At 33.9% G+C, this 27,475-nt stretch overlaps 5 protein-coding genes across 5 annotated transcripts in view; all 5 read right to left on the bottom strand.

Annotated features, from left to right (window-relative positions):
* The window catches only part of LOC129808035 (ski oncogene), a 274,351-nt gene extending 271,226 nt beyond the window's left edge, over positions 1–3,125 (bottom strand). The window contains exon 1 of the mRNA XM_055857697.1: positions 799–3,125. Within this exon, the coding sequence (XP_055713672.1) occupies positions 799–1,656 (858 nt within the window). The 5' untranslated portion in view covers positions 1,657–3,125. The remainder of the gene's footprint in view (positions 1–798) is intronic.
* Positions 3,126–7,045: 3,920 nt separating this feature from the next.
* On the bottom strand, positions 7,046–8,921 carry LOC129808038 (cytochrome P450 6g1-like). The gene is made up of 3 exons (XM_055857700.1): positions 8,579–8,921; positions 7,586–8,346; positions 7,046–7,519 (listed from the first exon to the last, which is right to left on the bottom strand). Exons 1-3 carry the CDS (start codon positions 8,896–8,898, stop codon positions 7,086–7,088), a joined length of 1,515 nt encoding a protein of 504 aa, XP_055713675.1. The 5' UTR covers positions 8,899–8,921; the 3' UTR covers positions 7,046–7,085.
* Positions 8,922–12,719: 3,798 nt separating this feature from the next.
* Positions 12,720–15,791, bottom strand: LOC129808037 (cytochrome P450 6g1-like). The gene is made up of 3 exons (XM_055857699.1): positions 15,294–15,791; positions 13,246–14,006; positions 12,720–13,184 (listed from the first exon to the last, which is right to left on the bottom strand). The coding sequence occupies exons 1-3, from the start codon at positions 15,611–15,613 to the stop codon at positions 12,751–12,753; spliced, it is 1,515 nt and encodes a 504-aa protein (XP_055713674.1). The 5' UTR covers positions 15,614–15,791; the 3' UTR covers positions 12,720–12,750.
* Positions 15,792–17,933: 2,142 nt separating this feature from the next.
* LOC129808041 (probable cytochrome P450 6g2) lies at positions 17,934–21,506 on the bottom strand. The gene is made up of 3 exons (XM_055857703.1): positions 21,151–21,506; positions 18,747–19,507; positions 17,934–18,685 (listed from the first exon to the last, which is right to left on the bottom strand). The coding sequence occupies exons 1-3, from the start codon at positions 21,468–21,470 to the stop codon at positions 18,252–18,254; spliced, it is 1,515 nt and encodes a 504-aa protein (XP_055713678.1). The 5' UTR covers positions 21,471–21,506; the 3' UTR covers positions 17,934–18,251.
* A 4,377-nt stretch (positions 21,507–25,883) lies between these two features.
* LOC129808042 (cytochrome P450 6g1-like) overlaps positions 25,884–27,475 on the bottom strand; it is a 22,177-nt gene continuing 20,585 nt past the window's right edge. The window contains exons 2-3 of the mRNA XM_055857705.1: positions 26,544–27,304; positions 25,884–26,482 (exon numbers count right to left, since the gene is read on the bottom strand). Of these exons, the coding sequence (XP_055713680.1) occupies positions 26,049–26,482; positions 26,544–27,304 (1,195 nt within the window). The 3' untranslated portion in view covers positions 25,884–26,048. The remainder of the gene's footprint in view (positions 26,483–26,543; positions 27,305–27,475) is intronic.

Genomic DNA, 27,475 nt, shown 5'->3' on the forward strand with positions numbered 1-27,475 from the left:
CCATAACTATCCTTGACAAAGAAGAATTAGGTACAATTACAGAGACTCAATGGCTCAAGCCAGTTTCCCAGATTCGAATCCCCTTTCGGTCACCAGGATTTTTTCGGGCGTTAAAGATATTCGAATTGCATTAAGTGAACTTTACTGCACTTATTTCCACGGGGCATGGGACTGACATGCTTATCCCTGTATAAGAAAAATAATAATGGTTCTCGCGAACTTCCCTTGCGAGAAGGCCTAAGTTCCCCTACGTTGTCATTAAAAATGAAAACATCCTAAACATCTTAGAAGTCAAATCATTCTCCATAACACTTTTCTAAATAGAGTCAGTATCCTGTTATGGTCTGAGTACAAAGGTACTAGGAACTGATAATGAGTCGATCTCGTACTTATTTTGTTGGCCCTGTCGGGGTTTGTTGTCGACCTTCAGTGAATTTTGGTTTTGCGATATCTAATTTGTAGGATTTCACTCGGGCCTTCTGTCTTCCCTCTGCCCACCCATGTGCAGTGTTCATGTGTGCACCTTTCTAGCGTAGCTATCACTGCTCTATTCCTTTTTTTTTTTAATATTATGCCTATATTTTGTCGTGATCTATTTTATGGTCGATTTTCATTTGCATGGCGGTAGTGATTTGCCAGTTTTGCCCGAAATCACGACGACCTTATCCAGTTCCTGAGTTCCAGTACACTTCTTACTATTTTGCACAATTTTCTTGTTCTTATTTTTAACTCAATCCACCTCTCTTATTTTTATAATCCCAATTTATTAGTCCATTTTATGCACTTAAAAGGACCTACCTTTCTTTTGAGGCTAAGGCTCTCCCTTTGTGCGTTGATCATGGCCATGGTTTCCTGGTACTCCCGTTCCTTCAGCTCATCCAGCATCTTGGTGTACTTGTCACGATTCTCCACATCGTACGCCACGTGAATATATGCACGCCAGTTGCCTGAGTCAAAGCCCCAATGGCATGTCTGTTCCTCTTGCTGACCGTGAACATGACACACGAATCTCTGTGGGGAAAAGACACCCCCGCAATCCGTGCACTCAATGCACGCTGGCTCCTTAATGGAGTACATATCCGGTGTACATATTCCTTCGGTCTTGCCGAAGCACCTGTGGTACACACGGAAGGAGATGGCACCCTTGATCACAGGCCGACGCTCCGACCGATGGAGGAGTGTTGAACACAGCCTCTCGGCATTGGTGCGCGTGATTAAGCCTGAAAATTTGACATCTTCAGGCAAGATATTTGCCGCTTTGAACTCATTGAGTTGTTCAGCTGTGCACTGTGAACAGAATATCTGTAATTTTTCGCAGGTGCCATTGATCTGCTCCAGGGAGAAGTTTGTGAGGACATTGTTTAGAATCTGTGGCAGACAGAGACGCATCTCGCCACCTAAGAGAAAGCACCCAATGGGTTTACCCTCGAGGATGGTCTCGTACAGAACACCACGTCCTGTATCGGCTGAACTTAAAATTGGCTGGGGTAGTTCTGGAGGCGGGGGTGCCATGGGTTCTTCCACAGTTTCCGGAGATACACGCTCCTTCTTCTGCGGATGAACTAGGGATAAGCCAGGCCCTTGTAGGCTCTTAGTGGCTTTATCTTGGAAAGTCTTGAGTACAGTTCTCAATTGAGGTGTCACGTATTCACTCATTTTGCAAAAAAAAACACAATGTCTATTACACGATCTATTGCTGCTACAGCTATCAGGTTGAACCTATTACCGGTAGGGGTGCCTGTCACTCTTGTCAAAACCCTTAAACTGTATCAGACATTTGCATATCCCGGGGATTGATAATCACCACATAATTATCCTTTCACTTTTCTCTGTCACAATTTCGTCCTGTCGCACTCGCAGATCGATTTTCTGCCACTTCCTCGCGCACTTCTCACCACTTGATGGTTGTTTTGTGTGTGTATGTGTTGGGGTTTTTGGGTGTGAAAGAAATGGCAACACACAGAGCAATTTTAGTGGCTCAACAATAAAAAATAATGAATCGTCTGTCTGGTGCAGACTGTCGCGCTGAGAGTCTCAAACTTCCAGTCCGATTGTTTGGTGAGAGAGAGGCTATGTCTCTCTCTCCGCTCTGCTGATTCTTGTCTAGTCGATACAATCTGACGCGGCGACGAAACACGCACACAGCCACTTGTTTCTCTCACGTGTCTCAAAACACTTTTTAACTACTCTCTCTCTCTCTCACATCAGAGAGAGAGACCAGTCAGAGAGGGAGAGAGGGTCTTCTCCAACTTGGCGCAGACGAGGAGCCAGGCCTCACTGTTTGTGTGTGTGATTAAATTATTTTGGCACTTGTCTGCCTTCTCGTTCGCTCCAACTTGTTGGCCTATTCACCGCAGACGGCCATGCACTCACACAATCTCGCACGCGCGACAATTGCGCCACCACACTGACCGACCGGGACGCCACCCGCGAGAAGCAAAGTACCCCAGCGTCTCGGTCACCCCTTGGCTCTTGTCCAAATACAATCCGATACCTAGCACGCCACTGTACACAGTGACGTCTCTTGGCAGGAGAGCTCACGGCTCACGGGTGCACACTAGTGAAAACTCATCCACCAACACCACAGAATCACCATCTTCTCATACTTTTCTATCTCTCTCACCCTTGCAATATTTATTCCACTCTCCAAATCTCTTTTCTCTTCTTTCGTTTCTAATTATAAAATTTCGCGACAATCACCGCAAAAGAAGAGCCTCCTTCTTTGCACAGAGCCACACACAAGCACCCAATGGTACTCGGAACTCGGGTCTGCAAAATCAAATCCACCGCACACCCAAAAATCTTCACTTTTTTTTTTGCGCAATTTCAGCTACACTCACACACGCAATGACCAAAAATCACTGTCACTACCGCGACGGGAGCCCTTAGACGGACGCTAAAGAGCATCAAAAGCTGCCGCGACGCAATTCCCGGTGGAATTGTCAACTGGGGGAGACTGTGCGTGAGTCCTGCGGACGTTTTCCCGACTCGCCGATCACTCAGCGCACACACTTGACCGTTTTACTTGGGATTATCTCTCACCGCAGCGACCCGAACTCGTCTTTTCTAGCAACAAAACATGTCTGCAATCACAGCAAGCTCCGACTGAACTCAACACTCGGCACCACCGACTTCTGATGGAATCTGCAGGCGACACCAGCGCCCAGCGGAGAGAGTTAAACCTCCTCCCAATTACTAGCGACATCTTCACTTAAACATTCGGGAACATTTGAAGAGGGATCAAAATAGAGAAATTTTTAAATTTGAAAGAAAAATTGTCCAAAACGAACCTAATGTACGACTGAAAATAAAAAGCCAACAATGATTTTTAGAAAGACTAGATGAGATATTCTCATTGATAACCAATTTTTTAATAATTGTAAAAATTTCGATTATAAATTTATGAAAATAAATTGGATTTGTTTCCACAAATTCATGAAAAATAATAATGTTTCATAATGAGATACAGTAGACTCTCGCAAATTCGGCTCTCTTAAGATCGGGCTACTTTTTAATTCGGGCAGCGGTTACATTTGAAAAAAGTTTGTTGTCATTTTTCAAGTTTGATTATGATTATCAAATGAATCAAATATGCTCAAATTTGGCATGGTTTGTCTTAGTTTTGATGTGATTTTACATTATTGAGGGATTTTCATGCAATTTACGTTATATATGAGTGTGTAAACTCAATATCTATATGGACATGAATAAAAAATCGTTGCATTTCAAAAAGTTTTTCGCCCGAATTTCTGTCTAATACGGCTGACATTTCGGTCCCATATGCCCGAATTTGAGAGAGTCTACTGTACACTTGGTGTCAATAGTTTGTTGCCTAATTTATGTTTGAGAAAACAAGTGAAAAATAATAGAAAAAATTGCATTTCAAATTTTTCTTTTTGCATTATGAGTTCTCTGTAATCCGTAGATCTTATTAACGTCTAATTATACAAATTATAAACGTTTTTTTCCTAAAAATTATCATTTCTTAGATAATAATACAACATTCATCCATAAAAAACGTTTAAAATTCATTTATTTCACTATTTGTTCACTATTTTTCAATAAAAAAATATTTCAGTCTTTTTATGCCTTAAACCGATATGACCGCCTCCAGGCGGTCTTTACCTTTTCTCACCTGGCGCCCAAACGAAATGAGATAATGAAGAACGGATGGTTTTTTTGAGTTCAGTGGACCATTAATTACCCTAGACAAAATTATTTAACTACTATTTTTGCATATTATAGAAAACACTGTTAGAGGGTTAATGAAGCTCAAGGTATGGCAATAAGACCGATTTTAAATGAATAAGTCACAGGCTAAGTAAGAAAACGTCATCTTCTTGTATAATTTGAAGGTCCTTTGAAATACATTGCTCATTTTCGGGTTTTATTTCACGATCTGGGGAATTTAAGGACGAATTAGGGAATTCATTATCACTGTTGAAGTCTGCTTCTTTATCAATTTCGGTTAATTCGCAGAAATCGACCATTTTACTCATTCTGGACAGTCTTCGTGTAATCTCAATTGTTTTTCATGATAATATATTGCATAATAATAATATATTTTATTAGAACAACTAAAACAATTAAAAAAAAATATCGGTAATTTTTGAAAATTTTACACCTAAACCGATAAGACCGCCCACAGGCGGTCTTCCTTTTTGTATTCTTACACTCAAACTTCAAGTTTTTTCACATTTATCAATCGAAATATACAAACTAGAACAGCATATCTTTCAGAAAATAATATTCTTATTACAGTTAGATTACTTTAAAACAATCTTTTTTGCACTTGAAAACGAAAAATGTTGCGAACGATATTTTGTTGTTTTTTCTCTGACCTGTCACACAAAAGTGAAGATGCTAATCAAACGAAAGGTCAAAATGAGTTCATATCTTCAGAAAATATGTTAGCAAGACTATAACTGAGGACACTGTAGATGTTTTAATTTCAAATAAGTAATATTACCGCAGTAAATACGATTTATAGAATGACCGCCTGGAGGCGGTCTTACCCGTTAGAGGGTTAAGGGACTTTCATGAAATTTACAATTAATATGAGTATGTAAACTTAATATGAGTATGCAGGTAAACAAAAGATCATTGCATTTCAAACAATGTGAAGCCCGAATTTTTCTCTAATTCGGGTGACATTTAGGTCCCAAATGCCCAAATTTGAGAGACTCTACTGTATAACTTTCTAAAAATTTCCCACAGAAAATTTCCCTTCACCCTAACAGTGAAGACTGATCATTAAAAAGCTTGATGTTCGACGTTCGACTCTAAACTCAGCCTAAATTTCTTACCTTTATAAAATCGTAAAATATATGAAAGACAAGATTTCCAAAGACAAAGTTTCCATAAAACTAAGATTACCGAAGACAAAGATTCCAAAAACAAACTGGGAAAAGCAAAAGTGCAAAAAACAAAATGGAGAAAAACGAAGATTCCGTAAATCAGAGATTACCTAGACGGACATTTGTCCAGATACAAAAATGCCATTGAATCATTCCTATCATGAGATATGTGGCTTGTTTCATTAAGGCCAAATCTTCATCATCATCATTTACAGCCACTTATCCCTATTGGGGTTGCGGGCCCATGACATCCAATTTAGCAGCTACTGTACATGTGGATAATGTATTTTCTAAATTCGAAAACTTCTAAATTCGATATCTTTTCCAAAAAAGGGGACCAAAGCTTCAAATTTTTGACAGAGAGTTTCCAGAGTGTAATTTTGATTCGACTGAACAAGAATAGTTTAACTTCCAGAAGTTATTTTCGGAAATGATCGCTCAGGGTAAAATGTATCAGGGTCCAGTGATTTATCCAGCAATTCTCGTTTAATAATTGAGAAATATACGAATTAACCAAAAATCGCCACTTGTTTTTCAAGGAACTACTTAAAAAACACTTTAGAGTTAAAAGAAAATAATCTTTGACGAAGCTATTGAATGTTAAATTCCCTGGTTAAAGTGTGCTTATTCAAAAATATCTGTTTTCTTCTTAAAGTTCGTGAAAAAAATCGGAATTGCTACATTTTTAGCCCAGATTCGGCTACATAAATTAAAATTTAAAACAGGTCTATGTATAATTACACCTGTATTACCTTAATTGTCTATAGAGGTTCTATAGATTCTATTTCTAGATTCTATTCTATTTAGATTCTAGATTCTATCTGTCGATTCTATTTTTAAAAGTTTTAAGATAATGTAATTTGGATAGACTAACAATTGTTTATCTAAATAAAATATTTGTAAGGACTAGCTCCAGTATCTTATTTGTTTTCTGCTGTGTGTACCCCTGTCTAGGGTTTAAACCGTATCCTTATTCTTATCGTTATCCTATTTTAAATTATAAAAAACACACTAGTAACTTAAAAAATAATGGAAACTGGGGAAGATTTAGTCAGCAAGTCATTATTTTTGCTTCTAATATGGGCAAAACTAAGATAAGAAGGGAGCTAATTAATTTAAATAAATAGTAGTTTGCTCAATATTCTTTGTAAGAAAAACTATAACACCCCACTACTATCTAACCCTACGGCTCGCTAATCTGCCTAGGTCTCCCCTAAGTTAATAAAACTAAAAAATTAACTCTAAATTACTCTTTTTTTAGTGAACCACTTCGTTGCTGTGAAGCCTATCATTATTTTGAATAGAATTTGAAACATTGATATCAAACTGGAAGATGACAAAAATTACTAGCATAATAAAAAATATTAAATCTAATTAAATAATAACTAATAATTTACGGTTCTTTGATTTTTTTCTTCTCTAATAACTGAGAACCAAATAACTAAAAAATGTTGTTTACAATAGTGAACAATGAAACCAAACATCTATTAATAACTCCCTTTAGCTCAAGTCTGAAAAAGTTGACTGTATAGTAAATAATTTAGACGTCATAATAGATTTTTTTTATAAGTAATCTAATCACCAATCACCAAAAAATGATGATTAATTGAAATTTTGTTGAAAAAACTCTTCCATTGGATTAGAATACCCTGATCTAAACGACTTTCGTGATTTAAGAAACAACAAAATTTTATACCTCTTCCAAAAAGAGAAAAAAAATTGATTTATTCAAATTCTCGTAAGATTCATATACAATGGTTTATCAGAATGAATGACAAGAGATTTCTTATCGAATACAATCTTTGTGGGAGTTTTTTCGCAGACTTCAACCTTATAATCACGAAGAATACTGAACAGACCCAATTTCACCTGGAAGTAACCGAACCTCGATCCGATACAATTCCTTGGACCTAAGCCAAAAGCAAGGTAGCTGTACTGATCGATTGAATCCCTATTCTCAGGACTAAATCTTTCAGGAATGAATTGCTCAGGTTTAGGAAAATATTTCGGATTTCGATGAATAGGAAGGATCGGTATATAAACTGGCATTCCTTTGGGGATTTCGAATTTATGGTAGGGCTCTAAAGAATAGGATTCCATTCCATTTGCTGGTACACAAATACGGTCCAGAAAGGGTAGAGCAGGGTACATGCGGAGTGTTTCTATAAATCAGGAGAAAAATTGTATTAAAAATTTAAAAAAATCAAATAAAAAACGGAATGACAAACCTTGAACAACACAATGAAGATATTCCATTTCGTTGATTGTTTCGTATTGAACAGTTCCATATTTCTCAGCATATTCCTTAATCTCCTTCCTCAATTTCTCCTGAACTTCCGGATGACGAGCCAATTCAAATAAAGTAAAAGATATAGCAGATGATGAAGTTTCGTATCCAGCTATAAGGAAGACAGCAGCCTGAGCTACAAGGGTATCCCCCTTGAAAAGATCACCATCAGTTTCCTTCATCGTTATCAAAGTGTCAATTAAATCATTTCTCTTCACTCCACTCTTAATCCTTTCTTCCATCACGTAATTAATCGTTTTTCTGAGAAATTGATTGGTCTCTTTTGAAAACAATGAAAAACGCATCACTGATGCTATTTCCGGCAATAAGAAACATCCTGAAAATTCAATAGCCCTCTTCCAGTTGAAGTCCAGAGCTCTTTTTGCATTTACATGGAATTCAGCCTTTGGACTCAAAAGACTATTGGCTTGAACTCCAAAAGCACATATAGAAATGGTATCTGTTGTGAAGAAACTGGCCAATTCTTTCATTTCGTACTCTTTGGGCTTGTTACCAATCTCTGAAGCTAATTTCTGTTCCAGGACTTTGGACACGTCCACCATTAAGAGAAAGAGATTTTTGAGCTTTCCTGAAGTAAAAACTGGAGATAATTTTGTTCTAATGGTCTTCCATCGAGCTCCTTTAACGGAAAACAAATTGTCCCTTCCGATGCCATCAACATGAGGATCGGAATTTATACCTCTGGAACCAAAGATTGAAATTAAGCGAAACATTTAGAAAAAAAATATGCTGATACTTAGTGCGCAGAATACAGTAGTATGAAAATTAATGTGGAATTGGCAAAACCGTATTTTTTGTTCTCTACTAAAACTAGTTATTACTTTTTCTCTATGTGAGTGTTACTGATCATTGTGGTAAAAAGCTCGCAAAATTTTGCGGAACTTGCTCAAAGTACAAGGGATTATACACTTACCTATCAATAAAATTAGGAAAATCCTTCACAAGAATGTTCTTTATTATTTCCGGATGACGAATTATAAGGCTGGGCTTGTGGAAGAAATAAACTCCAGTGATAGGATCATCTTTAAACTTTTCATGATAGTAAATGTCATAAAAGAGATCCCCAAAACTTTTCTTAAACATCATTGCATCCTTCACAACTCCGAGCAAAGGAGGTCCTGGGATGTAGGAGACTCCATTCTTTTCCCAATAAATCCTTGCAGATCTCTGCCACCACCACAAAAAACCAACAACACACAGCACAATCCCCAAGATCACTTCTAGAACAAACATCTTGACTAACGAATGTCCGATTGAAGACTGAATTTAAATAAGACGAACATCTCTTATTCCTTATTTTGCGTGCTTAGTGTGTGCAAATTTTTCGTTCTTCTAAGTCGTAATTATAAGGTCATTTAAGAGCATAATATCTTGTAAATAATGACCCTGAATTATCGTATGAGATTTGTGTATGATTTTTTTGCAATATTTTGTATCTAAAAACTTGATTTCAATATAAATATGTATAAGCTAGATATACATTGACATTATATCCAGTGAAATCCCTTTCGTGGTACAAATAATAATGTCATTGAAGTAGGGGAGGGTAGGGCTAAAATGACATGCAGTAATTTTTAATTTCCAATTTGACTTTGCTATTTATTTCATTAAAAATCATCGAATAAATCAGAAAGGAAATTTGCAGGACGGTTATCTTATAGGTAAATGACTAAGAAATAGGGGTGCAAAGCGTCTGATCTTTCCGAAATGCTCGAACTCGTGAATTAGATGACATACCTCAAAAGTAAGTAGCATCATATCGTATTAATAGAGTTCTTGGGAGATACAATTCATGAGAAAAAAAGCTTTTAATGCCAATGTAGTAGGGTAAAGTGGTACAAGTTGGACAGGGCCTTTTTTTTGAAAAATTTAGTACTTCATTTTTATTTGTATATTTTTAATGCTTTGGTTTTATAATTTGGATCCTTGTGTTTAAAAACAAATTTTGTACTGTATTTATCAAAAAAAAAGCCATGTCCAACTTGTACCGGCGAATTGTCCAACTTGTAACACTATGTCCAACTTGTATCACTTTACCATAATTTCTTTCTCAAGACCTTTCCAAAGAGCCATAATATCATCTCATTTGATTGAGAACTATGCTTTCTCGAGCCTTTTTAACTTCGCACTTTGAAAAACCTTTATTAACCTGTGACAAAATGTCTGCCAAAATAATCTCTACATCTTACAAACATCTTGATATCACTTTTATAGAAATCGTCAAAAACGCGATGATTTGTTGAAAAAAAAATTACAGGATACGTGAAATATGATCCTTTTACTTCTATTACCTTACCTTCTTTTTTCTTCTTAATGTCAAATTTGGTAGAGCTTCTATCGTAAGACATGTAGTCCTCTTCTTTTAATATAAGAGATATTTCTGCAACACTAACTCACTTCACGTCCTTTTTAAATTAATAACTCTTTATCAAATTAATGTTCAATTGCGTGAGGCCTCTCAAAAAATTCCTCAGTGATAATCATCAGTGAGAGGACATCAAAAAAGAACGTTCAAGATGCACTGATTGAAAGAAGTCCCAGATTCGTGATTTAACTGATCACGGACATTTATCTTGTCTCTCACTAAGCACTGCACTTCATCATTGAACACTATCCACTGCAGTTCTTCGCCCAAAAGTTCATCCTAGCCTCAAAAAGTATTATCAAAACCTCTTCAGTAAAAAAAATAAAAATAAAGAAAGGGGAATCGCCAATAAAATGAAATGCAATGAAAAATAAAAAAAACATGAATTTGGCAAACTCGATTCGATTTTACTTTTTAAAGTTGCTTCACTTTCTATTTAGAAAGAATGTTCTACTGGTCCTCTTTATTAGTCACTACTCTTAGAATGGGACTAAAACATTTTTTTGTCAAAGGCCTTCTAATGTATATTGAGAGTAATTGATCTAACATATTTTTAACATTCGCATGCAATAAATTTCTGTTGATTAGAATTTTGAGATATTTGGGAACTAGGATTCAACTCTAGTTTGAAAACAGTGTTTCTCTAAAAGATTTCATACTGTATCAGACTATTTTATTCAAAGCTGAGTCAACAGGTTTAGAAATTACAATACTTTAGGAAAGAATAGAAACATTTTAATTAGAAAAAGGGAAATTTCACTAAAATAGATCCTATTAGATTAGGGTAACGTGTGGTCTTTCGGAACACTTTTTAGCACTTTCAAATTTCGAACAGCTTAACTATACTTCTCAAATAATTTTTTTCTTTGTTGATACAAATATTTATTTTCCTAATGCTATCCAGAATAAGATTCTTATCGAAAAATGTTGAAAAATGCATAATTCTTTTTATAGAAAATAGCAAAAATGTAAAGAAGTAAGAGTGGTATATTTCGGGACAGTTGTGTAATTCAGCACAGACAAAAGTCGCTATTATGCAAATAAATTTCACCTAGCCTGATTTTTTACATTAAAGTAAAAGGTCTAAACTTCACTTCCTCATAAAAATTTTGTTTAAATTTTACTTGTAAAGTGACTTTAATCGAAAAAATCTAAGCACTGTTTGTGTTGACATCTGCAAAATTGACCACAATGATGGTTTTGTGCAAAGTGGAATGTGACACTCACAATTCACGCGTATTTTGCGCTTTAAATTAAATAAAATTTCATATGATACGTAAACAGCTTAATATTTCATATAGAACTTAAAAATAATTTGAAAACAAATATTTATAGTATTTTTGATGTATCCCAAAATACCCATATTATATCCCGAAAAGCACCTTGTCCAGAAATACCACACGTTACCCTACGTTTAAAATTGTGATAATGTATATGTAATAATTGTGATAATTTTAATAATGATACTTTAGGATCTCTACTTATCGCCTTTTAAAATTAGGTATTAGACTTCAGATTCAGATGACCAGATATAAAAATGAAGGCATAAAAATCAATGTTCACCCTATGTTTACTACTGCTCTGACTGCCCCAATCTTCTCTAATTAGCAATTTAATACATATCTGTTTCTCATATGAATTAAATAAATATATTAGCCATTGTAGTTTCACCCTCCCGTATACATTCAAAAAATATTTTATTAGAAATTCTTTTCTTTTCCTTTCTGGAGGTTTAAATTCTGAATTATGACGTTACAGTAGAGTCTCACTATAGTCCATATTTGGTTCCAGATTTGACACTTGGGTCGCACTATAGTCCATGGCATTTTTTAAAGTTATCAACGACTTTTAGTATTGAAATTGCTCGACGGCTTCCACTTTTTTTGCGATTGTGGTACTTGTCCTCGTTCTCTTCATTATGGATCACAATTATCACAACTACTTAATAAAGTTTGCCAAAAATATTAAAATAATTATGACAACATTGAATGTCACATACTAAAAAACATAACCTCAGTGATTTGAAATCAACGGTCGATAAGTTGTGGACTATAGAGCGATGGCCTATAGCGAGACTCTACTGTATAACACGAAATATTATTTTCTATGCAACCTAAGTAAACCTTATGGAAATGGTCTTCTTTTATTTATTCAATTCCACAAAGTTATGACCGCTCCTGCTGGATCCCGTTTCCACGATGAAGTATCATACCACATATAAAATTAATGTAAATATAAAACAATTGTACTGAAAAAAGGGGAAAGTGGGGCAGCTTTGAATGTGGGGAAGCTTCAAAATTGGGATTTTTCACCTATTTTTAAATATAAAATTGAGCCTTAGTAGCGTAATATAATTTAGCTGCCCAAACGGATTGAGAAGCTAAATTGCATTATTATATGGCTCACTCAGTTCTATTTAAACATAGCGAAAAATCCTAAATTCAAAGCTGCCTGATATTCAAAGGTGCCCCACTTTCCCCTCTTACAATTTTACGTCTAATGATCCTTTTGTTACGTATTTATATGAAAATTAGCAACAAAATAAAAAAAACTGCTCAGATTTTAAATCTCAGCTAAACGCCTAGAGTTATTCAATATGTGATAAGAGATAAAACTTCCAAGGGTGACAGCTTTTAAATCAAACTGGCAAAGTTAAAAACAGCGAATACAAATAAAAAAATATGATAAATAAATTTAATACAATAGACTGTAACTTTTACTCAAATTCGTTTAAGATACATAAGCAATGGTTCCTGGGAACGTATGACAAGAGATTTTTTGTCAAATTTCATTTTCGTCGGGGTTCTCTCAGAAACCTCGACTTTGTAATTACGAAGAATGCTGAAAAGTGCCAATTTCACCTGAAAATACGCAAATCTTGATCCGATGCAACTTCTTGGTCCTAACCCAAAAGCAAGATAGCTGTACTGATCGATAGACTCCTTATTCTCAGCACTAAATCTTTCAGGGATGAATTGTTCAGGATTGGGAAAGTATTTTGGATTGCGGTGAATTGATATGACAGGAATATAAATTGGCATTCCTTTGGGAATCTGAAATTTATGGTAGGGCTCCAAAGAATAAAATTGTTCCCCATTTACTGGTGCACAAATTCGATCCAAAAACGGCAAAGAAGGGTACAATCGGAGAGTTTCTGAAATTCCAAAAAGAAACATTATTAAAATGTTGATTGAGATTGTAAAGAAAGGACAAACCTTGAACAACACTTTGAAGATATTCCATTTCGTTGATTGTTTCGTATTGAATAGTTCCATATTTCTCAGCATATTCCTTGATCTCCTTCCTCAATTTCTCCTGAACTTCCGGATGACGAGCCAATTCAAATAAAGTAAAAGATATAGCAGATGATGAAGTTTCGTATCCAGCTATAAGGAAGACAGCAGCCTGAGCTACAAGGGTATCCCCTTTGAATAGATCTCCATCAGTTTCCTTAATCGTTATCAAAGTGTCAATTAAATCATTTCTCTTTATTCCACTCTTAATCCTTTCTTCTATCACGTAATTAACTGTTGATCTGACAAATTCATTAGTTTCCCTTGAAAACATCGTGCAGCCCAATTTTGATGCAACTTCTGGCAATAAGAAACATGTAGTGAATTCAATAGCTCTCTTCCAGTGGAAGTCCAGAGCTTTTTTTGAGTTCACATGAAACTCAGCTTTAGGATTCAGTAAACTATTGGCTTGAACTCCAAAAGCACACATGGCAATTGTATCAGTTGTAAAGAAACTTGCAAGTTCTTTCATTTCGTACTCCTTAGGCTCATTACCAATCTCTTTGGCCAATTTCTGTTCCAGGACTTTGGACACGTCCACCATTAAGAGAAAAAGATTTTTGAGCTTTCCCGATGTAAAAACTGGAGATAATTTTGTTCTGATGGTTTTCCAGCGATCTGATTTAACAGTAAACAAGTTGTCCCTTCCGATAATATCTACGTGAGGATCGGAATTTAAGCCTCTGAAACCAGAAATTAATGTGTATTGACTTTTCAATACTTTAAAATTTTTGTCATTATGAAAAAATGTCTTTAATACGGTTGAATTTATTTGTTACTTCTTTCCTTTAATAACACCCCGTGGGACCCTCGCCGTCTTAGCGTTGACCCCTTTGCAGATTATATATAAATTTGCTTAACTAAAATATGTTTAACCCGAACTCCTCTTGCGGGAAGGCCTTGGCTCCTCTTGTTCTCTACTTCTCTACCAGCTCAATCTCCCAAAAAGTTCACGATAAGCATCAGAAAAAATCATAATTTCGTCAAAGTTATAAAGTAAGGTTATAGCATTATCTACAAATGGAGATCACAAATTTTGTGAGGATTATACGTGCAAATGCAAAAAAAATGCTTTGCTATGTTTTGATCTAAAGAAGTCCATCAAACTCTTTCCACTGCTTTTGATACAACAAAAAGTATTAAGATAAGCACACAGCAAATGATGAGAGATAAGAGAAATAAATACAAAAAATACATGTATATAACACATAATGGTATTTTGACTACGATTTTCAAAAATAGACATCCTAGACATCATTTAATAATTCTAAATTCTTAGAAGTGGGGCACCTTTGAAAGTGGGATATTTCACCTATTTTTAAATAAAATCGAGCCTTATCGTGATATAATTTAGCTGCACAAACAGATTGAGAAGATAAATTACATTATGATATGACTGAGATCCTTTAAACGCAGTAGAAAAATCTCAATTTCAAAGGTGCCCCACATTCAAAGGTACCCCACTTCCCCCTAGGGTCATAATCTTGCATATAAGTTTCTTCCGAAGATATAAACTCATTAACTTAACAATTTATATTCGTATTTTTAAACATTTCAATGTATTGAATCACAAATTCACTATATAAACATTAGAAAATCTTTAAATCTTGGAACTACAGATTTTCTAATATTTCTTCTAATCTTGCGTACGAATACATAACTCAATAAGTCCGTGAAATTATAAATTTTCCGTTTAATTCAGCCTTAGTAGGGTGAAATGATATTTGCAAAATCATTTAATATCAAAAATTGCACAGAGAAATCGTGTATATAATTCGTAAGGTAAACATTTTCAGTAAAAAAAAAGTACAAATTTTTAGTTTTTTAGGCATTTAACTTTACATTACAAATTATTATACTTTTTTAAATATCTTTTGATTTAATAGAGTAATAGAGATGTGATTGTCTGCCAATAATTATTTTACATTCTACAGAGTAACACAAACATTTTATTATATTAATAATCTCACCTATCAATAAAATTAGGAAAATCTTTCACCAGAATGTTCTTAATTATTTCCGGATGACGAATTATAAGGCTGGGTTTGTGGAAGAAATAAACTCCAGTAATGGGATCATCCTTACACTCTTCGTTATTGTACAAATCACTAAAAAGATCCCCAAGGCTCTTTTTAAACAATATTGAATCCTTCACAGCTCCGAGCAAAGGAGGTCCTGGGATGTAGGAGACTCCATTCTTTTCCCAATAAATCCTTGCAGATCTCTGCCACCACCACAAAAAACCAACAACACAGAGCACAATCCCCAAGATCACTTCCAGAATAAACATCTTGACTCGCGAGTGTCTGACTGTGGACTGAATCAGTCTGATAATTAACGGCTAGTCTTTAGTTACAAGATAAGCACCGCAAATTTTTGATATCGATTTTGCAAGTAATCTTAAGGTCGTTTCAAAAATGATACACATGTTAAATTTCAACTGCTAAAAATATTCAGTTTTTGAAAATTCTTTGCTCTATTTTAATACTTATTGACAATATTATTATTATTTCTTTTTTTAATAAAGACAAAAAGCAAAGTGTTCTAATATTTTTGAAATGCTCGAACTTCTGGATTCAACTACATATTTTTTTCATGCACTTGGTCGAAATTTCTCTCTTAACCCAGGGAATTCTGAACAGAAATTCTGAAGCCCCCTTTCAAGCAGGATCATTAGAAGGAGTAAGTGGATCACCTTTGAATTGGGGCAGCTTTGAAATTGGAATTTTGTCTTCGATTTTAAAATGAAACTGAACCTTATTATGATATAATTCAGCTCAACAAATCAATTGCGAAGCTAAATTACATCATGATAAGAATCAATCCTATTAAAAATAGGAAAAAGCCTAATTTCAAAGCTGCCCCAATTCAAAGGTGATCCACTTCTAGGTGAATAGGAATATATTATTAACCCTTTAACGACGAGACACTTTTCACGGACCGAAAATCAACAATAAAAATTTATCCGATAAATAAAAGTAATGAAACGTCTTATATCTGACTTTAGAAAATCCATCAGATTCTGATTGAATGCATTTTTTACCTCTACGAACGATAGGGACAAAAATAGCCCAAAAATTTAAGTAATTTTTCTGACAATATCAATGAATAATAATTTTCAGTGTAATGAAAAATATTATATATGAGTATTGTAGTTTATTTTCCAAAACGGTTTTGCTTAAAAAAAATTGGATTAATAAAAAATAATTAAAATAATTTTTCAATATGAGAATTTAAAAATTTGTCATTTTTAAGCTTAAATATTTACTATATATCAAATAGCTGAAGACTTGCAAAAAATATCCTAGATTCCTTCTACCTTCTACTTTGCAATTACGTACAAACATAACAAAAAAATTATTTCAGGTAGTCAGGAAAAATTATTTCCTTTATGGGACACCGGTGTTCCAATCGTCCTTAAAGGGTTAAAAAAAGCTTCACTACGAAATTGTGATTTTATCAAATCATATTAAAAATAATATTTACAACGAATTTAGATAGATTTAATAATATTTAGCACTTTTACCTTTTTAATAATTTGTTATCTCTCTGATTTTTGACTTGAATAAAATATATAACTAGGGAAAACTGGGGCAGTAATAAACATATGGAATAGTTGTAAACAATGCGATTTTTTAATTACAGTAGACTCTCGCTAATTCGGCTCTTTTAAGATCGGACTACTTTTTAATTCGGGCAGCAGTTCAATTTGAAAAAGAAGACTTCATCGATATTTTTCAAGTTTTCGAACGAAGCAAATATGCACAAATTTGCCATGCTTTGGCTTAGTTATGATGTGATTTTGCATTATTAAGGGGTTTTTATGAAATTCACCACAAATTATAAGTATGTAAACGTAAACTTAAAATGAGTAGGGTGTCGGCATTACTTGTGGCCAGTCTTTACTTATGGCCATTTCACAATTTTTGTTAGAAAATGAAAAAAATGTGATTTGCTATTAAAACACATTAAGTATTTTTAATTTTGAGGTTTTCTGAAATCATTTTTTGACATTGTAAGGTTTTTTGCAGGGGGGGCATAAGTAAAGACAGTGGCTACAAGTAATGCCGCCACCCTATATGCAAAACAAAAAATCGTTGCATTTGAAACAATTTGACACCCGAATTTCTCTCTAATTCAGGTAACATTTCGGTCCGAAATACCCGAATTTGATAGAGTCTACTGTAGATATTAGACCTTATAGGTTCACACCTACATGAATTCATAGATACAATATAGTGATACTTGTTTATTGAAGATATTGTCGACATAAGTCCAAATAAAGTAGAAATAAAAATTTGCGTTTACTTACCCCAAGTCTACTAATGCCCAACGCACAATAATTTTTGTTTGTAAACATGTTTTCAATATTTATTATGAGACTGAGCGAGATGACTAGATTTACATCTCACTCACTCCTACTGAAACATCAAAAAAATGTTTACAAAACAAAAGTTATTGTACGTTGCACATAATGCTCCAGTTTCCCCTGACAACCATAGCCTGACCCTTCTCTATATAGAAAAATAATGAGATTCTTTCAAATATTTAATTATTTTATATTATAGCACCTGAAATAGAGTTATTGTGAAAATCAAAATTTGGCAATGTTTAATAAAATTGATTTTTTTTTTATTGAAATAGAATATAATTTTCTACTTTAATTTGTGAATAAAGATACAAAACATGTGGATAAGAGATGGAACCATGAAGAGAATAATAAATTTCAAATTATATTTTTGAAATAGACATGGCCGATAAGACAAAGCACTAAAACCAAAAAAAAAATAAAAATAATTAGAAAATTCATATGCAAGGTTTAACCTTGTCATAAGAATAGTCATAAAAAATATCGATAATCTGTATATGTTATCCTTATAAAAACGCTAATAATAGCCGAGTCAAGACATGTTTTATTAGACTAGCATTTAAATTCTTGTGAGGTTCATAAGCAGTGGTTCCTGGGAATGAACGATTAGAGATTTTTTATCAAACTCCATCTTCGTCGGGGTTCTTTCAGAAACCTCGACTTTGTAATCACGAAGAATACTGAAAAGTGCCAGTTTCACCTGAAAATACCCAAATCTAGCTCCAATGCAATTTCTTGGTCCTAACCCAAAAGAAAGATAAGTGTACTGATCGATAGACTCCCTGTTCTCAGCACTAAATCTTTCAGGGATGAATTGTTCAGGATTTGGAAAGTATTTTGGATTACGGTGTATCGGCATGATCGGAATATAAATCGGCATTCCTTTGGGAATCTGAAATTTATGGTAGGGCTCCAAAGAATAAAATTGTTCCCCATTTACTGGTGCACAAATTCGATCCAAAAACGGCAAAGAAGGATACAATCGGAGAGTTTCTGAAATTACAAAAAGAAACATTATTAAAATGTTGATTGAGATTGTAAAGAAAGGACAAACCTTGAACAACACTTTGAAGATATTCCATTTCGTTGATTGTTTCGTATTGAACAGTTCCATATTTCTCAGCATATTCCTTGATCTCCTTCCTCAATTTCTCCTGAACTTCCGGGTGACGAGCCAATTCAAATAAAGTAAAAGATATAGCAGATGATGAAGTTTCGTATCCAGCTATAAGAAAGATAGCAGCCTGAGCCACAAGGGTATCCCCCTTGAAAAGATTACCATCCGTTTCCTTCATTGTTATCAAAGTATCAATTAAATCATTTCTCTTCATTCCGCTCTTGATTCTTTCCTCTATCACGTAATTGATCGTTGATCTAATGAACTCATTTGTTTCCCTTGAAAACATTGTGAAACCCCAATTTGTTGCAACTTCTGGCAATAAGAAACATGTAGTGAATTCAATAGCCCTCTTCCAGTTGAAATCCATTGCTCTCTTCGAATTTAAATGAAACTCAGCTTTAGGATTCAGTAAACTATTAGCTTGAACTCCAAAAGCGCAAATTGAAATGGTATCAGTTGTAAAGAAACTTGCAAATTCCTTCATTTCGTACTCCTTAGGCTCATTTCCAATCTCTTTGGCCAATTTCTGTTCCAGGACTTTGGACACGTCCACCATTAAGAGAAAAAGATTTTTGAGCTTTCCCGATGTGAAAACTGGAGATAATTTTGTTCTGATGGTTTTCCAACGATCTGATTTAACAGTAAACAAGTTGTCCCTTCCGATAATATCTACATGAGGATCGGAATTTATGCCTCTAAAACCAGAAATTAATATGTATTAATTTTTCGTGACTTTAAAAGATTTATTCCTGTCTAGGAATCATAAAGTCATTTTTTCGTCATAAAGTAAATAAGGTCATAGCATTATCAAATATAATAAATTATTAATTTTGAGAGGATTATATTGTATATGTAAAAACTTGTTTTGCTATTTATTTGTTTATTATTCCGTCTAGCTTTTTCACAATGTTTTATGCAACATAAAGTATAATATAATATATAGATAAGTAAGAAGTGAATGACGCGAGATAAGCGAATTAAGTATACAAAACAAGTATACTTAATATTATAAGACGTAATGGTTTTTTCTTTAGTGGTAATGTTATACATAGACATCAATTAACAATTTTAAAATTAGTAGAGACAAATGATTTTAATCTTGTAAATAATTTTTTTTGCTAAGACTTACTGTCAACTAAGCAATTATAATTTTTTTCATATTCTTAAAAATTTTAATGTACTGGATCACAAATCGTCTACATGAACATTAGAAAATCGTTAAATCTTGAAATTAAATATAATTACAAGAGAACTATTCACAGTAAAATAAAAGACAATTAGAAATAGTTTGACCTGATGCCGCTGTCATATTTTTTTAAACAAATGTGGATTTTATGTATAACCTTTGTGTACGAATACATAACTCAATAAGTCCGTGAAATTGTGAATTTTGCATTAAATTTAGCCTTGGTTGTATTTATAAAATCGAGTAACAGCAAAATTGTACAGAGGAATTATGTATAAGGCAAGAGCACCAGCGATCGGCAATGTTCCTCGGATCGTCAACTTATTACCATATTGTTAGACCAATTCAAATGAATTTCTAAAAATTATTAGCTACTTTTTACCATTTAACTCTCATAAGAATGCAGTGCATTAGCTCAAATTTAATTTATAAAATCAATTTTCCGTGAGACACATGATTAAATTCGTGACGATCCTAGGTACAGAGTACATAGTTGCAATTACATCTGCTTTTTATTGATTTATTGTAAAAATTTAAATTAAAACTTAAATGCACAGATATAGTTAATTGGATCACTAATACCCCGATTAGTATACACAAAAATACCAAGTAATATTTTGTGGCTTATATTTGCAACTAAATATCGAGGATGTCTCTTAACATTCCGATCCGGGGTACTCTTCCCTTATAATGCTGAAGATATGATTTTTTTAATGTAAAAAATTTTCACCATTTTTTTACATTTAATTTAACACAAAAAAAATATTAACTCTTCATTAAAAAAATATTTTTTTTTATTTGAAACGATAATAATAGATTAATGTGAACCTGAACCGATGATTACACTGAGAGAAATCCGAAAAAGTTAAAATAACATTCCGGAAATGTTAATTTTACCCTGCAGTATTGATCCGAAATCGGTGTAAATATTACACTTTTTAGGTGTATTAGGGGTTAAAGGTACCCTTTTTCATGTTAATTTTACCCTCAAAAAGGTGTAAAATTAACATTAAAAATGTTGATATATTTTTACACCTAAAAAGTGTTAAAGTTATGAGGAAAAAAAGTTAATCGCACCCCCGTTTTTTTCTCAGTGTATGATTTTACACTCTACAGAGTAACACAAACATTTTAATATATTAATAATCTCACCTATCAATAAAATTAGGAAAATCTTTCACCAGAATGTTCTTAATTATTTCCGGATGACGAATTATAAGGCTGGGTTTGTGGAAGAAATAAACTCCAGTAATGGGATCATCCTTGCACTCTTCGTTGTTGTACAAATCACTAAAAAGATCGCCAAGGCTCTTTTTAAACAATATTGAATCCTTCACAGCTCCAAGCAAAGGAGGTCCTGGGATGTAGGAGACTCCATTCTTTTCCCAATAAATCCTTGCAGATCTCTGCCACCACCACAAAAAACCAACAACACAGAGCACAATCCCCAAGATCACTTCCAGAACAAACATCTTGACTCGCGAGTGTCTGACGGTAGACTGAATTTCAAAACTCAGACAATCATCGGTTAATCTCCATAAGCACAGCAAATTTTTGCCATAAATTCTATAACTAATCTAAAGGTCATTTAAAAATAGATAAACATTTAATGATAAATGTCAAAAAATTATTAAGATTAGCTTTTTGTATTTATTTCTCCGTTTTAAAAACAAGATTCTTTTCGTCATTGTAATATTTATTTAATATTCTTGTTTTTAGTAAATGGACGATGACTGCATTTACGCGTAATTTAGAGAGATCTCCAAAAGGTAAGGATATGTATTGGATAATTGCAAAAGTTCGTGGGCCGTCCAAAAGCAAATTCCAACAGTTATTTTTTTTTTTCAGAAATATAATTTATATGATCAAGAGTATAGTCTCAATTTAATCTTTACAGTTGTCCTACAAAGATACATATTTAGGCTTATCAATTCCATTTTTTGAGAAAAAGACTTTTTTCTTGAAGGTAGTTTGAAAGGTAGTTTTTGCCAACTTTTGGGAAGTTCATAATTTTGCACCTACAGTGGGTGTCAATAGTTTGTTGCCTAATGCATGTTTAAGAAATCAAGTGAAAAAAATGATAGAAAAAATTACTTTTGCAAATTTTTCTTTTTGCATATGAGTTCCCTGTAATCCGTAGATATTATTTATATTTTTAAAGAAAAAAAATTAATTTTATTTCATATCAAAAATAATTGTTTTCCAAAAGTTGGTCATTTTTGAAAAATCAAAAGTTTGTTGCCTCATTTAAAAAACTGATTTAAAATAGTCAAAACATGCAACGAACTTAATGTAAACCGGTTACATTTTGAGTTCATGTCATTTGAGAGGCAAATGGTGGATTTGTATATTTTTGAAGTTTTCAATGGCCTGTGACAGTGGCCCACGAACTCATACAATCATCCAATAAAATATCTTGTCTAAGAATTATTTCGCTAAACTTGGGAAATCTATAGAAAAATTTTCGCAGTCAGAGAAAGTCCTGAAATCTCTTTGCGGCTCTCGTGTCAGTGAAATTCAAAAATTAGTAATCCCTTGCCAAAAACTAAACATTAACATTCTTGTCTTAAACTTTATGAATTACTGATTAATTTTAAAAGAACTAACCGTTTTAGTATTAGAGATGTCCTTCAGGCTTTGCACACACTGTGGTTTCGAATACTTCATATTTGAGACGCTCAGAGCAGAAGTGGTCTCCTTTGTATGCATTTTCCTATTAAAACAATCCACCTTCTACTCTGAGCGTCTCATTTTTCAATATTAGGGTCGAAGGAAGACCTCTTCGACAGGGAACCCCTAATGACACTTTTGTAAAAATGCTGAAATTTATTTAATGCATCCAGTAAAATCTAAATAATATAAGGATAAGGATAAATGTCTTTTTCGATAAGGATAAGTGTTCGAATTTCGTATTCCAAATGGTACACAGTAGGGTGTCAATAATCCTGACACGAGTTCTTAGTGTCAATAGGTGTTCCTTTCACCCTACTCAAATTAACCTGACCTAATTTTTCTCAAAAAATGTGTGACCTGACCTAGGACAGGCTATCGAAATATATTCCCACTAGGTCAGATTCACTAAAGGAATATGGGAAAAATATGAAATGTTTGACGCCAGAGTGTATGCGAAGCCTGAAAGACTTCCCCTATTTAACGAGAAAAATCGTATGTCTTATCATGAGTTCACATGGGGACAAAGGTTTGCTTCCGACAACTTACTACTTCATGTATCAATTGTAAATTAATCAATTATATCGAAACATTTTTGTATTTGCTTACAATTTAATCTTATTACAAAATAACTCGTGTTGAAAAAATCCACTGATCATATTTCGCTCCAGGAGAGTCTCTTTGCAGTGTAGATCGTATGGATGCTTCATTCAGTGCTCCTGGATATTTTTAAGCAAGGGCAGTGCATTTTTTACGTTATATCCATTGTTAATATGGGATCTTAATTGGGTGGATAATGTGGCACATAGCCTCTTCCCCTTAATTCCTATGTGCACCTAGAAGTGAGTTAAATGCCTGGTACCCGGTACCCCCGGTACATTCAGGTGAGTGATAGAAAGGGTAACCAGCCGGGTCACGAACCTGAGGCTAACGAACAAGGGATCAGCAGGGGAATTCTGTAACGCTCTGACAATGCCATATGACAAATTGGGTTCGAATCTTAGAAGAGCCTTTTCGAAAATGCGATTCTGTATCCGTGACATTGCCATTTCAGCTCACGTGGCATTGTCAGAAGTCACATATTTGAGATTTCTGGCAATTCAAATGACAATGAATTTTATTAAACAACTCAACCAAGACGTACTGTATTTTCATAAAATCATAAGTAAAGGGATTTCAATAAAAATTCAATGAATTGCATTTTCGAACTCATATGATATGACAAAAAAAAGCTCGAATGGCATTGTCAGGTTTCGAACTCACGCGTGATAATACCACGAAAATTACAGAATTCCCCTACAGGTCCTTCTAGAGAAGGTTTGAGCTAAAGGCTATAGCAACTCCTCTTCGTGAAAGCAAGACTGTTAAGAAAATTCGAAAAGAGCCTCCGATAGGACGGACTTTTCGACAGTGACCTATACAACGTTTCTGGAGCGAGCTGACGGAGAGTCTCCAGGACTGGAGTAGGTTAGTTCGAGAGGCCCGGTTCCTAAAAGGGACGTTACAGAAACCAAAGTAAGTAATCTCTCCCAATGCTTCCAATCATTCAGTTGTTCACAATGGGCAGGATTCGAACTCACAACGTCGAAAAGCGAACTAGGAATATCATCCTTCAAGAACTGACGCTCTTACCAATTGCCAATTATAAAAAGTATTTGAAGCAAAACTTGTTTTTTTTATATAATATTTGGCTTGGTACCTAATCATTGAAGTGATTCATGCTAAAACTCTCCGATATCAAATACACGTTTTCTCTAGTGGTTAGCTGATTTTACTAGGGATTAAATGCTCGTTCTATTCAATTTAAGTTAATCCCAAGAGGTGATTCATGGAATTTAGGAATAGCTTTGCAATTACTCGAGAAAGTACTTGCGAATCTTAAGAATACTTCAAAAGTATTAGAGCTTAGGACAAAGTGGAATATTTTTGAACTGGGGTACCTTCGAAATATAGGCAGGCACTTTTGAATGTGGGGTAGCTTTGAAATTGGGATATTTCACCTATTTTAACCCTTTAACGACGAGGCACTTTCTACGGACTGAAAATCAACAATGAAAATTAAACGGAGAAACATAATCAATGATAAGATTTACATCTAACCTTGGAAAGTCCAACAGAGTCTGATTCGGTGTATTTTGCGCCTCTATAACCGATAGGGACAAAAATAGCCCAAAAATCTAAGTAATTTTTCTGACAATACCAATGAATAATATATTTTGCTTTAATGAAAAATATTACGTATGAGTATTGTAGTTTTTATTGCCAAAAGGGTTTTGCTTAAAAAAAATTGGAAGTATAAAAAATAAATAAAATCAATTATGAATTTGAGAATTTCAAAATTCGCCATTTTTGATCTTAAATATTTACTACACAGCAAATAACTAAAGACTTGCAAAAAATATTCTAGATTCCTTCAACCTTCACTTTACAATTATGTACAGACATTAGAAATAAATAACTTTAGGTAGTCAGGAAAAATTATTTTCTTTATGGGACACCGATGTTCCAATCGTCTTTAAAGGGTTAAATAAAATTGAGCCTTATTGAGGAACTAAATTACATTATGATGTGGCTCAGTTCAATTTAGAAATAGGAGAAAAATCCCAATTTCAAAGCTACCCACATTCAAAAGATCCCCACTTTCCCCTATAGGTATTTTTTACGTACTTTTAAATGGAACTGAGCCTTATTAAATATCAAAATATAATTCAGCTTCACAATTGGTTTGTCTAGTTTTATTCAAAAATAAGAGAAACCCCCTATTTCAAAGGTGCCCCAATTAATTGAGAGGTGCCCCTATTCCTCCTATCCCGAAAATACATTAAAAGTATTTGCAAGACCCTAGAATTTATTATTATTAATCATATCAGGATATTTTGTTACAATGTAAATCATAAAGTCCATTTGTAAACTGCCCAGGAGAGCCTTTCCCGTAGTACGGATGCTTCGATCTTCCGTGATCCTAATAATGAGTATTGAAAAACAAAAATTCCTTGTCGTTAAAATATGCGAGCACCGCTCCCCTTGGTAAGTTCCAAGATTTTTAAACACTTGTAAAAATAAAAAAAAATATTGATTCATATTTGATTCCCTTTCAAAAGATAGATCAATTTTAAAGGTTTGAATAAACGGTTTATCCCGTTTATCCGGATGAATTTTCGTTGTTTTTGCGTTTTTAAATATAAACGTCAAAAAATTTATAACTTCTCGAAGAATTTTCAGTAATGCCTTTATTTTTATAAATTGAACATTTACTTGTTTTAAAATGCTGTATAACAAAATTCTTAAAAAGCTTTTTGTTACAGCCGTTTGAACATGTTAGATACTCAATTACATTTTTATTTGGCTTTAATAAAAGATACAATGGTTATTAAATTTATTTAAATTCTTTTGAGATTCATATACAGTGGTTTCTGGGATTGGATAATAAGAGACTTCTTGTTAAACTCTATCTTCGTTGGAGTATTTGCAGTAACTTCCACTTTGTAAACACGAAGAATGCTGAAAAGTGCCAATTTCACCTGAAAATACCCAAATCTTGCCCCAATGCAATTTCTTGGTCCTAACCCAAAAGAAAGATAAGTGTACTGATCGATAGACTCCCTATTCTCAGCACTAAATCTTTCAGGGATGAATTGTTCAGGATTTGGAAAGTATTTTGGATTACGGTGTATCGGCATGATCGGAATATAAATCGGCATTCCTTTGGGAATCTGGAATTTATGGTAGGGCTCCAAAGAATAAAATTGTTCCCCATTTACTGGTGCACAAATTCGATCCAAAAACGGCAAAGAAGGATACAATCGGAGAGTTTCTGAAATTACAAAAAGAAACATTATTAAAATGTTGATTGAGATTGTAAAGAAAGGACAAACCTTGAACAACACTTTGAAGATATTCCATTTCGTTGATTGTTTCGTATTGAACAGTTCCATATTTCTCAGCATATTCCTTGATCTCCTTCCTCAATTTCTCCTGAACTTCCGGGTGACGAGCCAATTCAAATAAAGTAAAAGATATAGCAGATGATGAAGTTTCGTATCCAGCTATAAGAAAGATAGCAGCTTGAGCCACAAGGGTATCCCCCTTGAAAAGATCTCCATCCGTTTCCTTCATCGTTATCAAAGTGTCAATTAAATCATTTCTCTTCATTCCACTCTTAATTCTTTCTTCCATCACGTAATTAATTGTTGAACTGATAAATTGATTTGTCTTCTTCGAAAACAACGAAAAACGCAAGATTGATGCTAGCTCCGGCAGTAAGAAACATCCTGAAAATTCAATAGCTCTTCTCCAATGAAAATCCATTGTTCTTGTTGCATTCATATGAAATTCAGCTTTTGAATTTAAAAGACTATTGGCTTCAACTCCAAAAGCACATAATGAAATAGTATCAGTTGAGAATAAACTTGCCAATTTCTTCATTTCGTACTCTTTAGGCTCATTTCCAATCTCTTTGGCCAATTTCTGTTCCAGGACTTTAGACACGTCCACCATTAAGAGAAAGAGATTCTTGAGCTTTCCTGACGTAAAGACTGTAGAAACTTTTGCTCTTATGGTCTTCCATCGAGCTCCTTTCACTGAGAATAAGTTATCCCTTCCAATTATATCGTTATGAGGATCCGAACCTATTCCTCTGGAAACATAAAATATGAAGTAGAATTCATTTACATTCATTATCTTAAAATTTATAGGGATAATACGAAACGGATTCAATAAAATATTCAAGAACTTAATTTTATTATCAATTAATTATTTTGTGCATTTGTAATCCCATAAGGTAAGGGATTTTGAGAAAAATTCCGGA

The sequence above is a fragment of the Phlebotomus papatasi genome, chromosome 3 (genome assembly GCF_024763615.1).
Source record: "Phlebotomus papatasi isolate M1 chromosome 3, Ppap_2.1, whole genome shotgun sequence".
Classification (NCBI taxonomy): Eukaryota; Metazoa; Arthropoda; class Insecta; order Diptera; family Psychodidae; genus Phlebotomus; species Phlebotomus papatasi.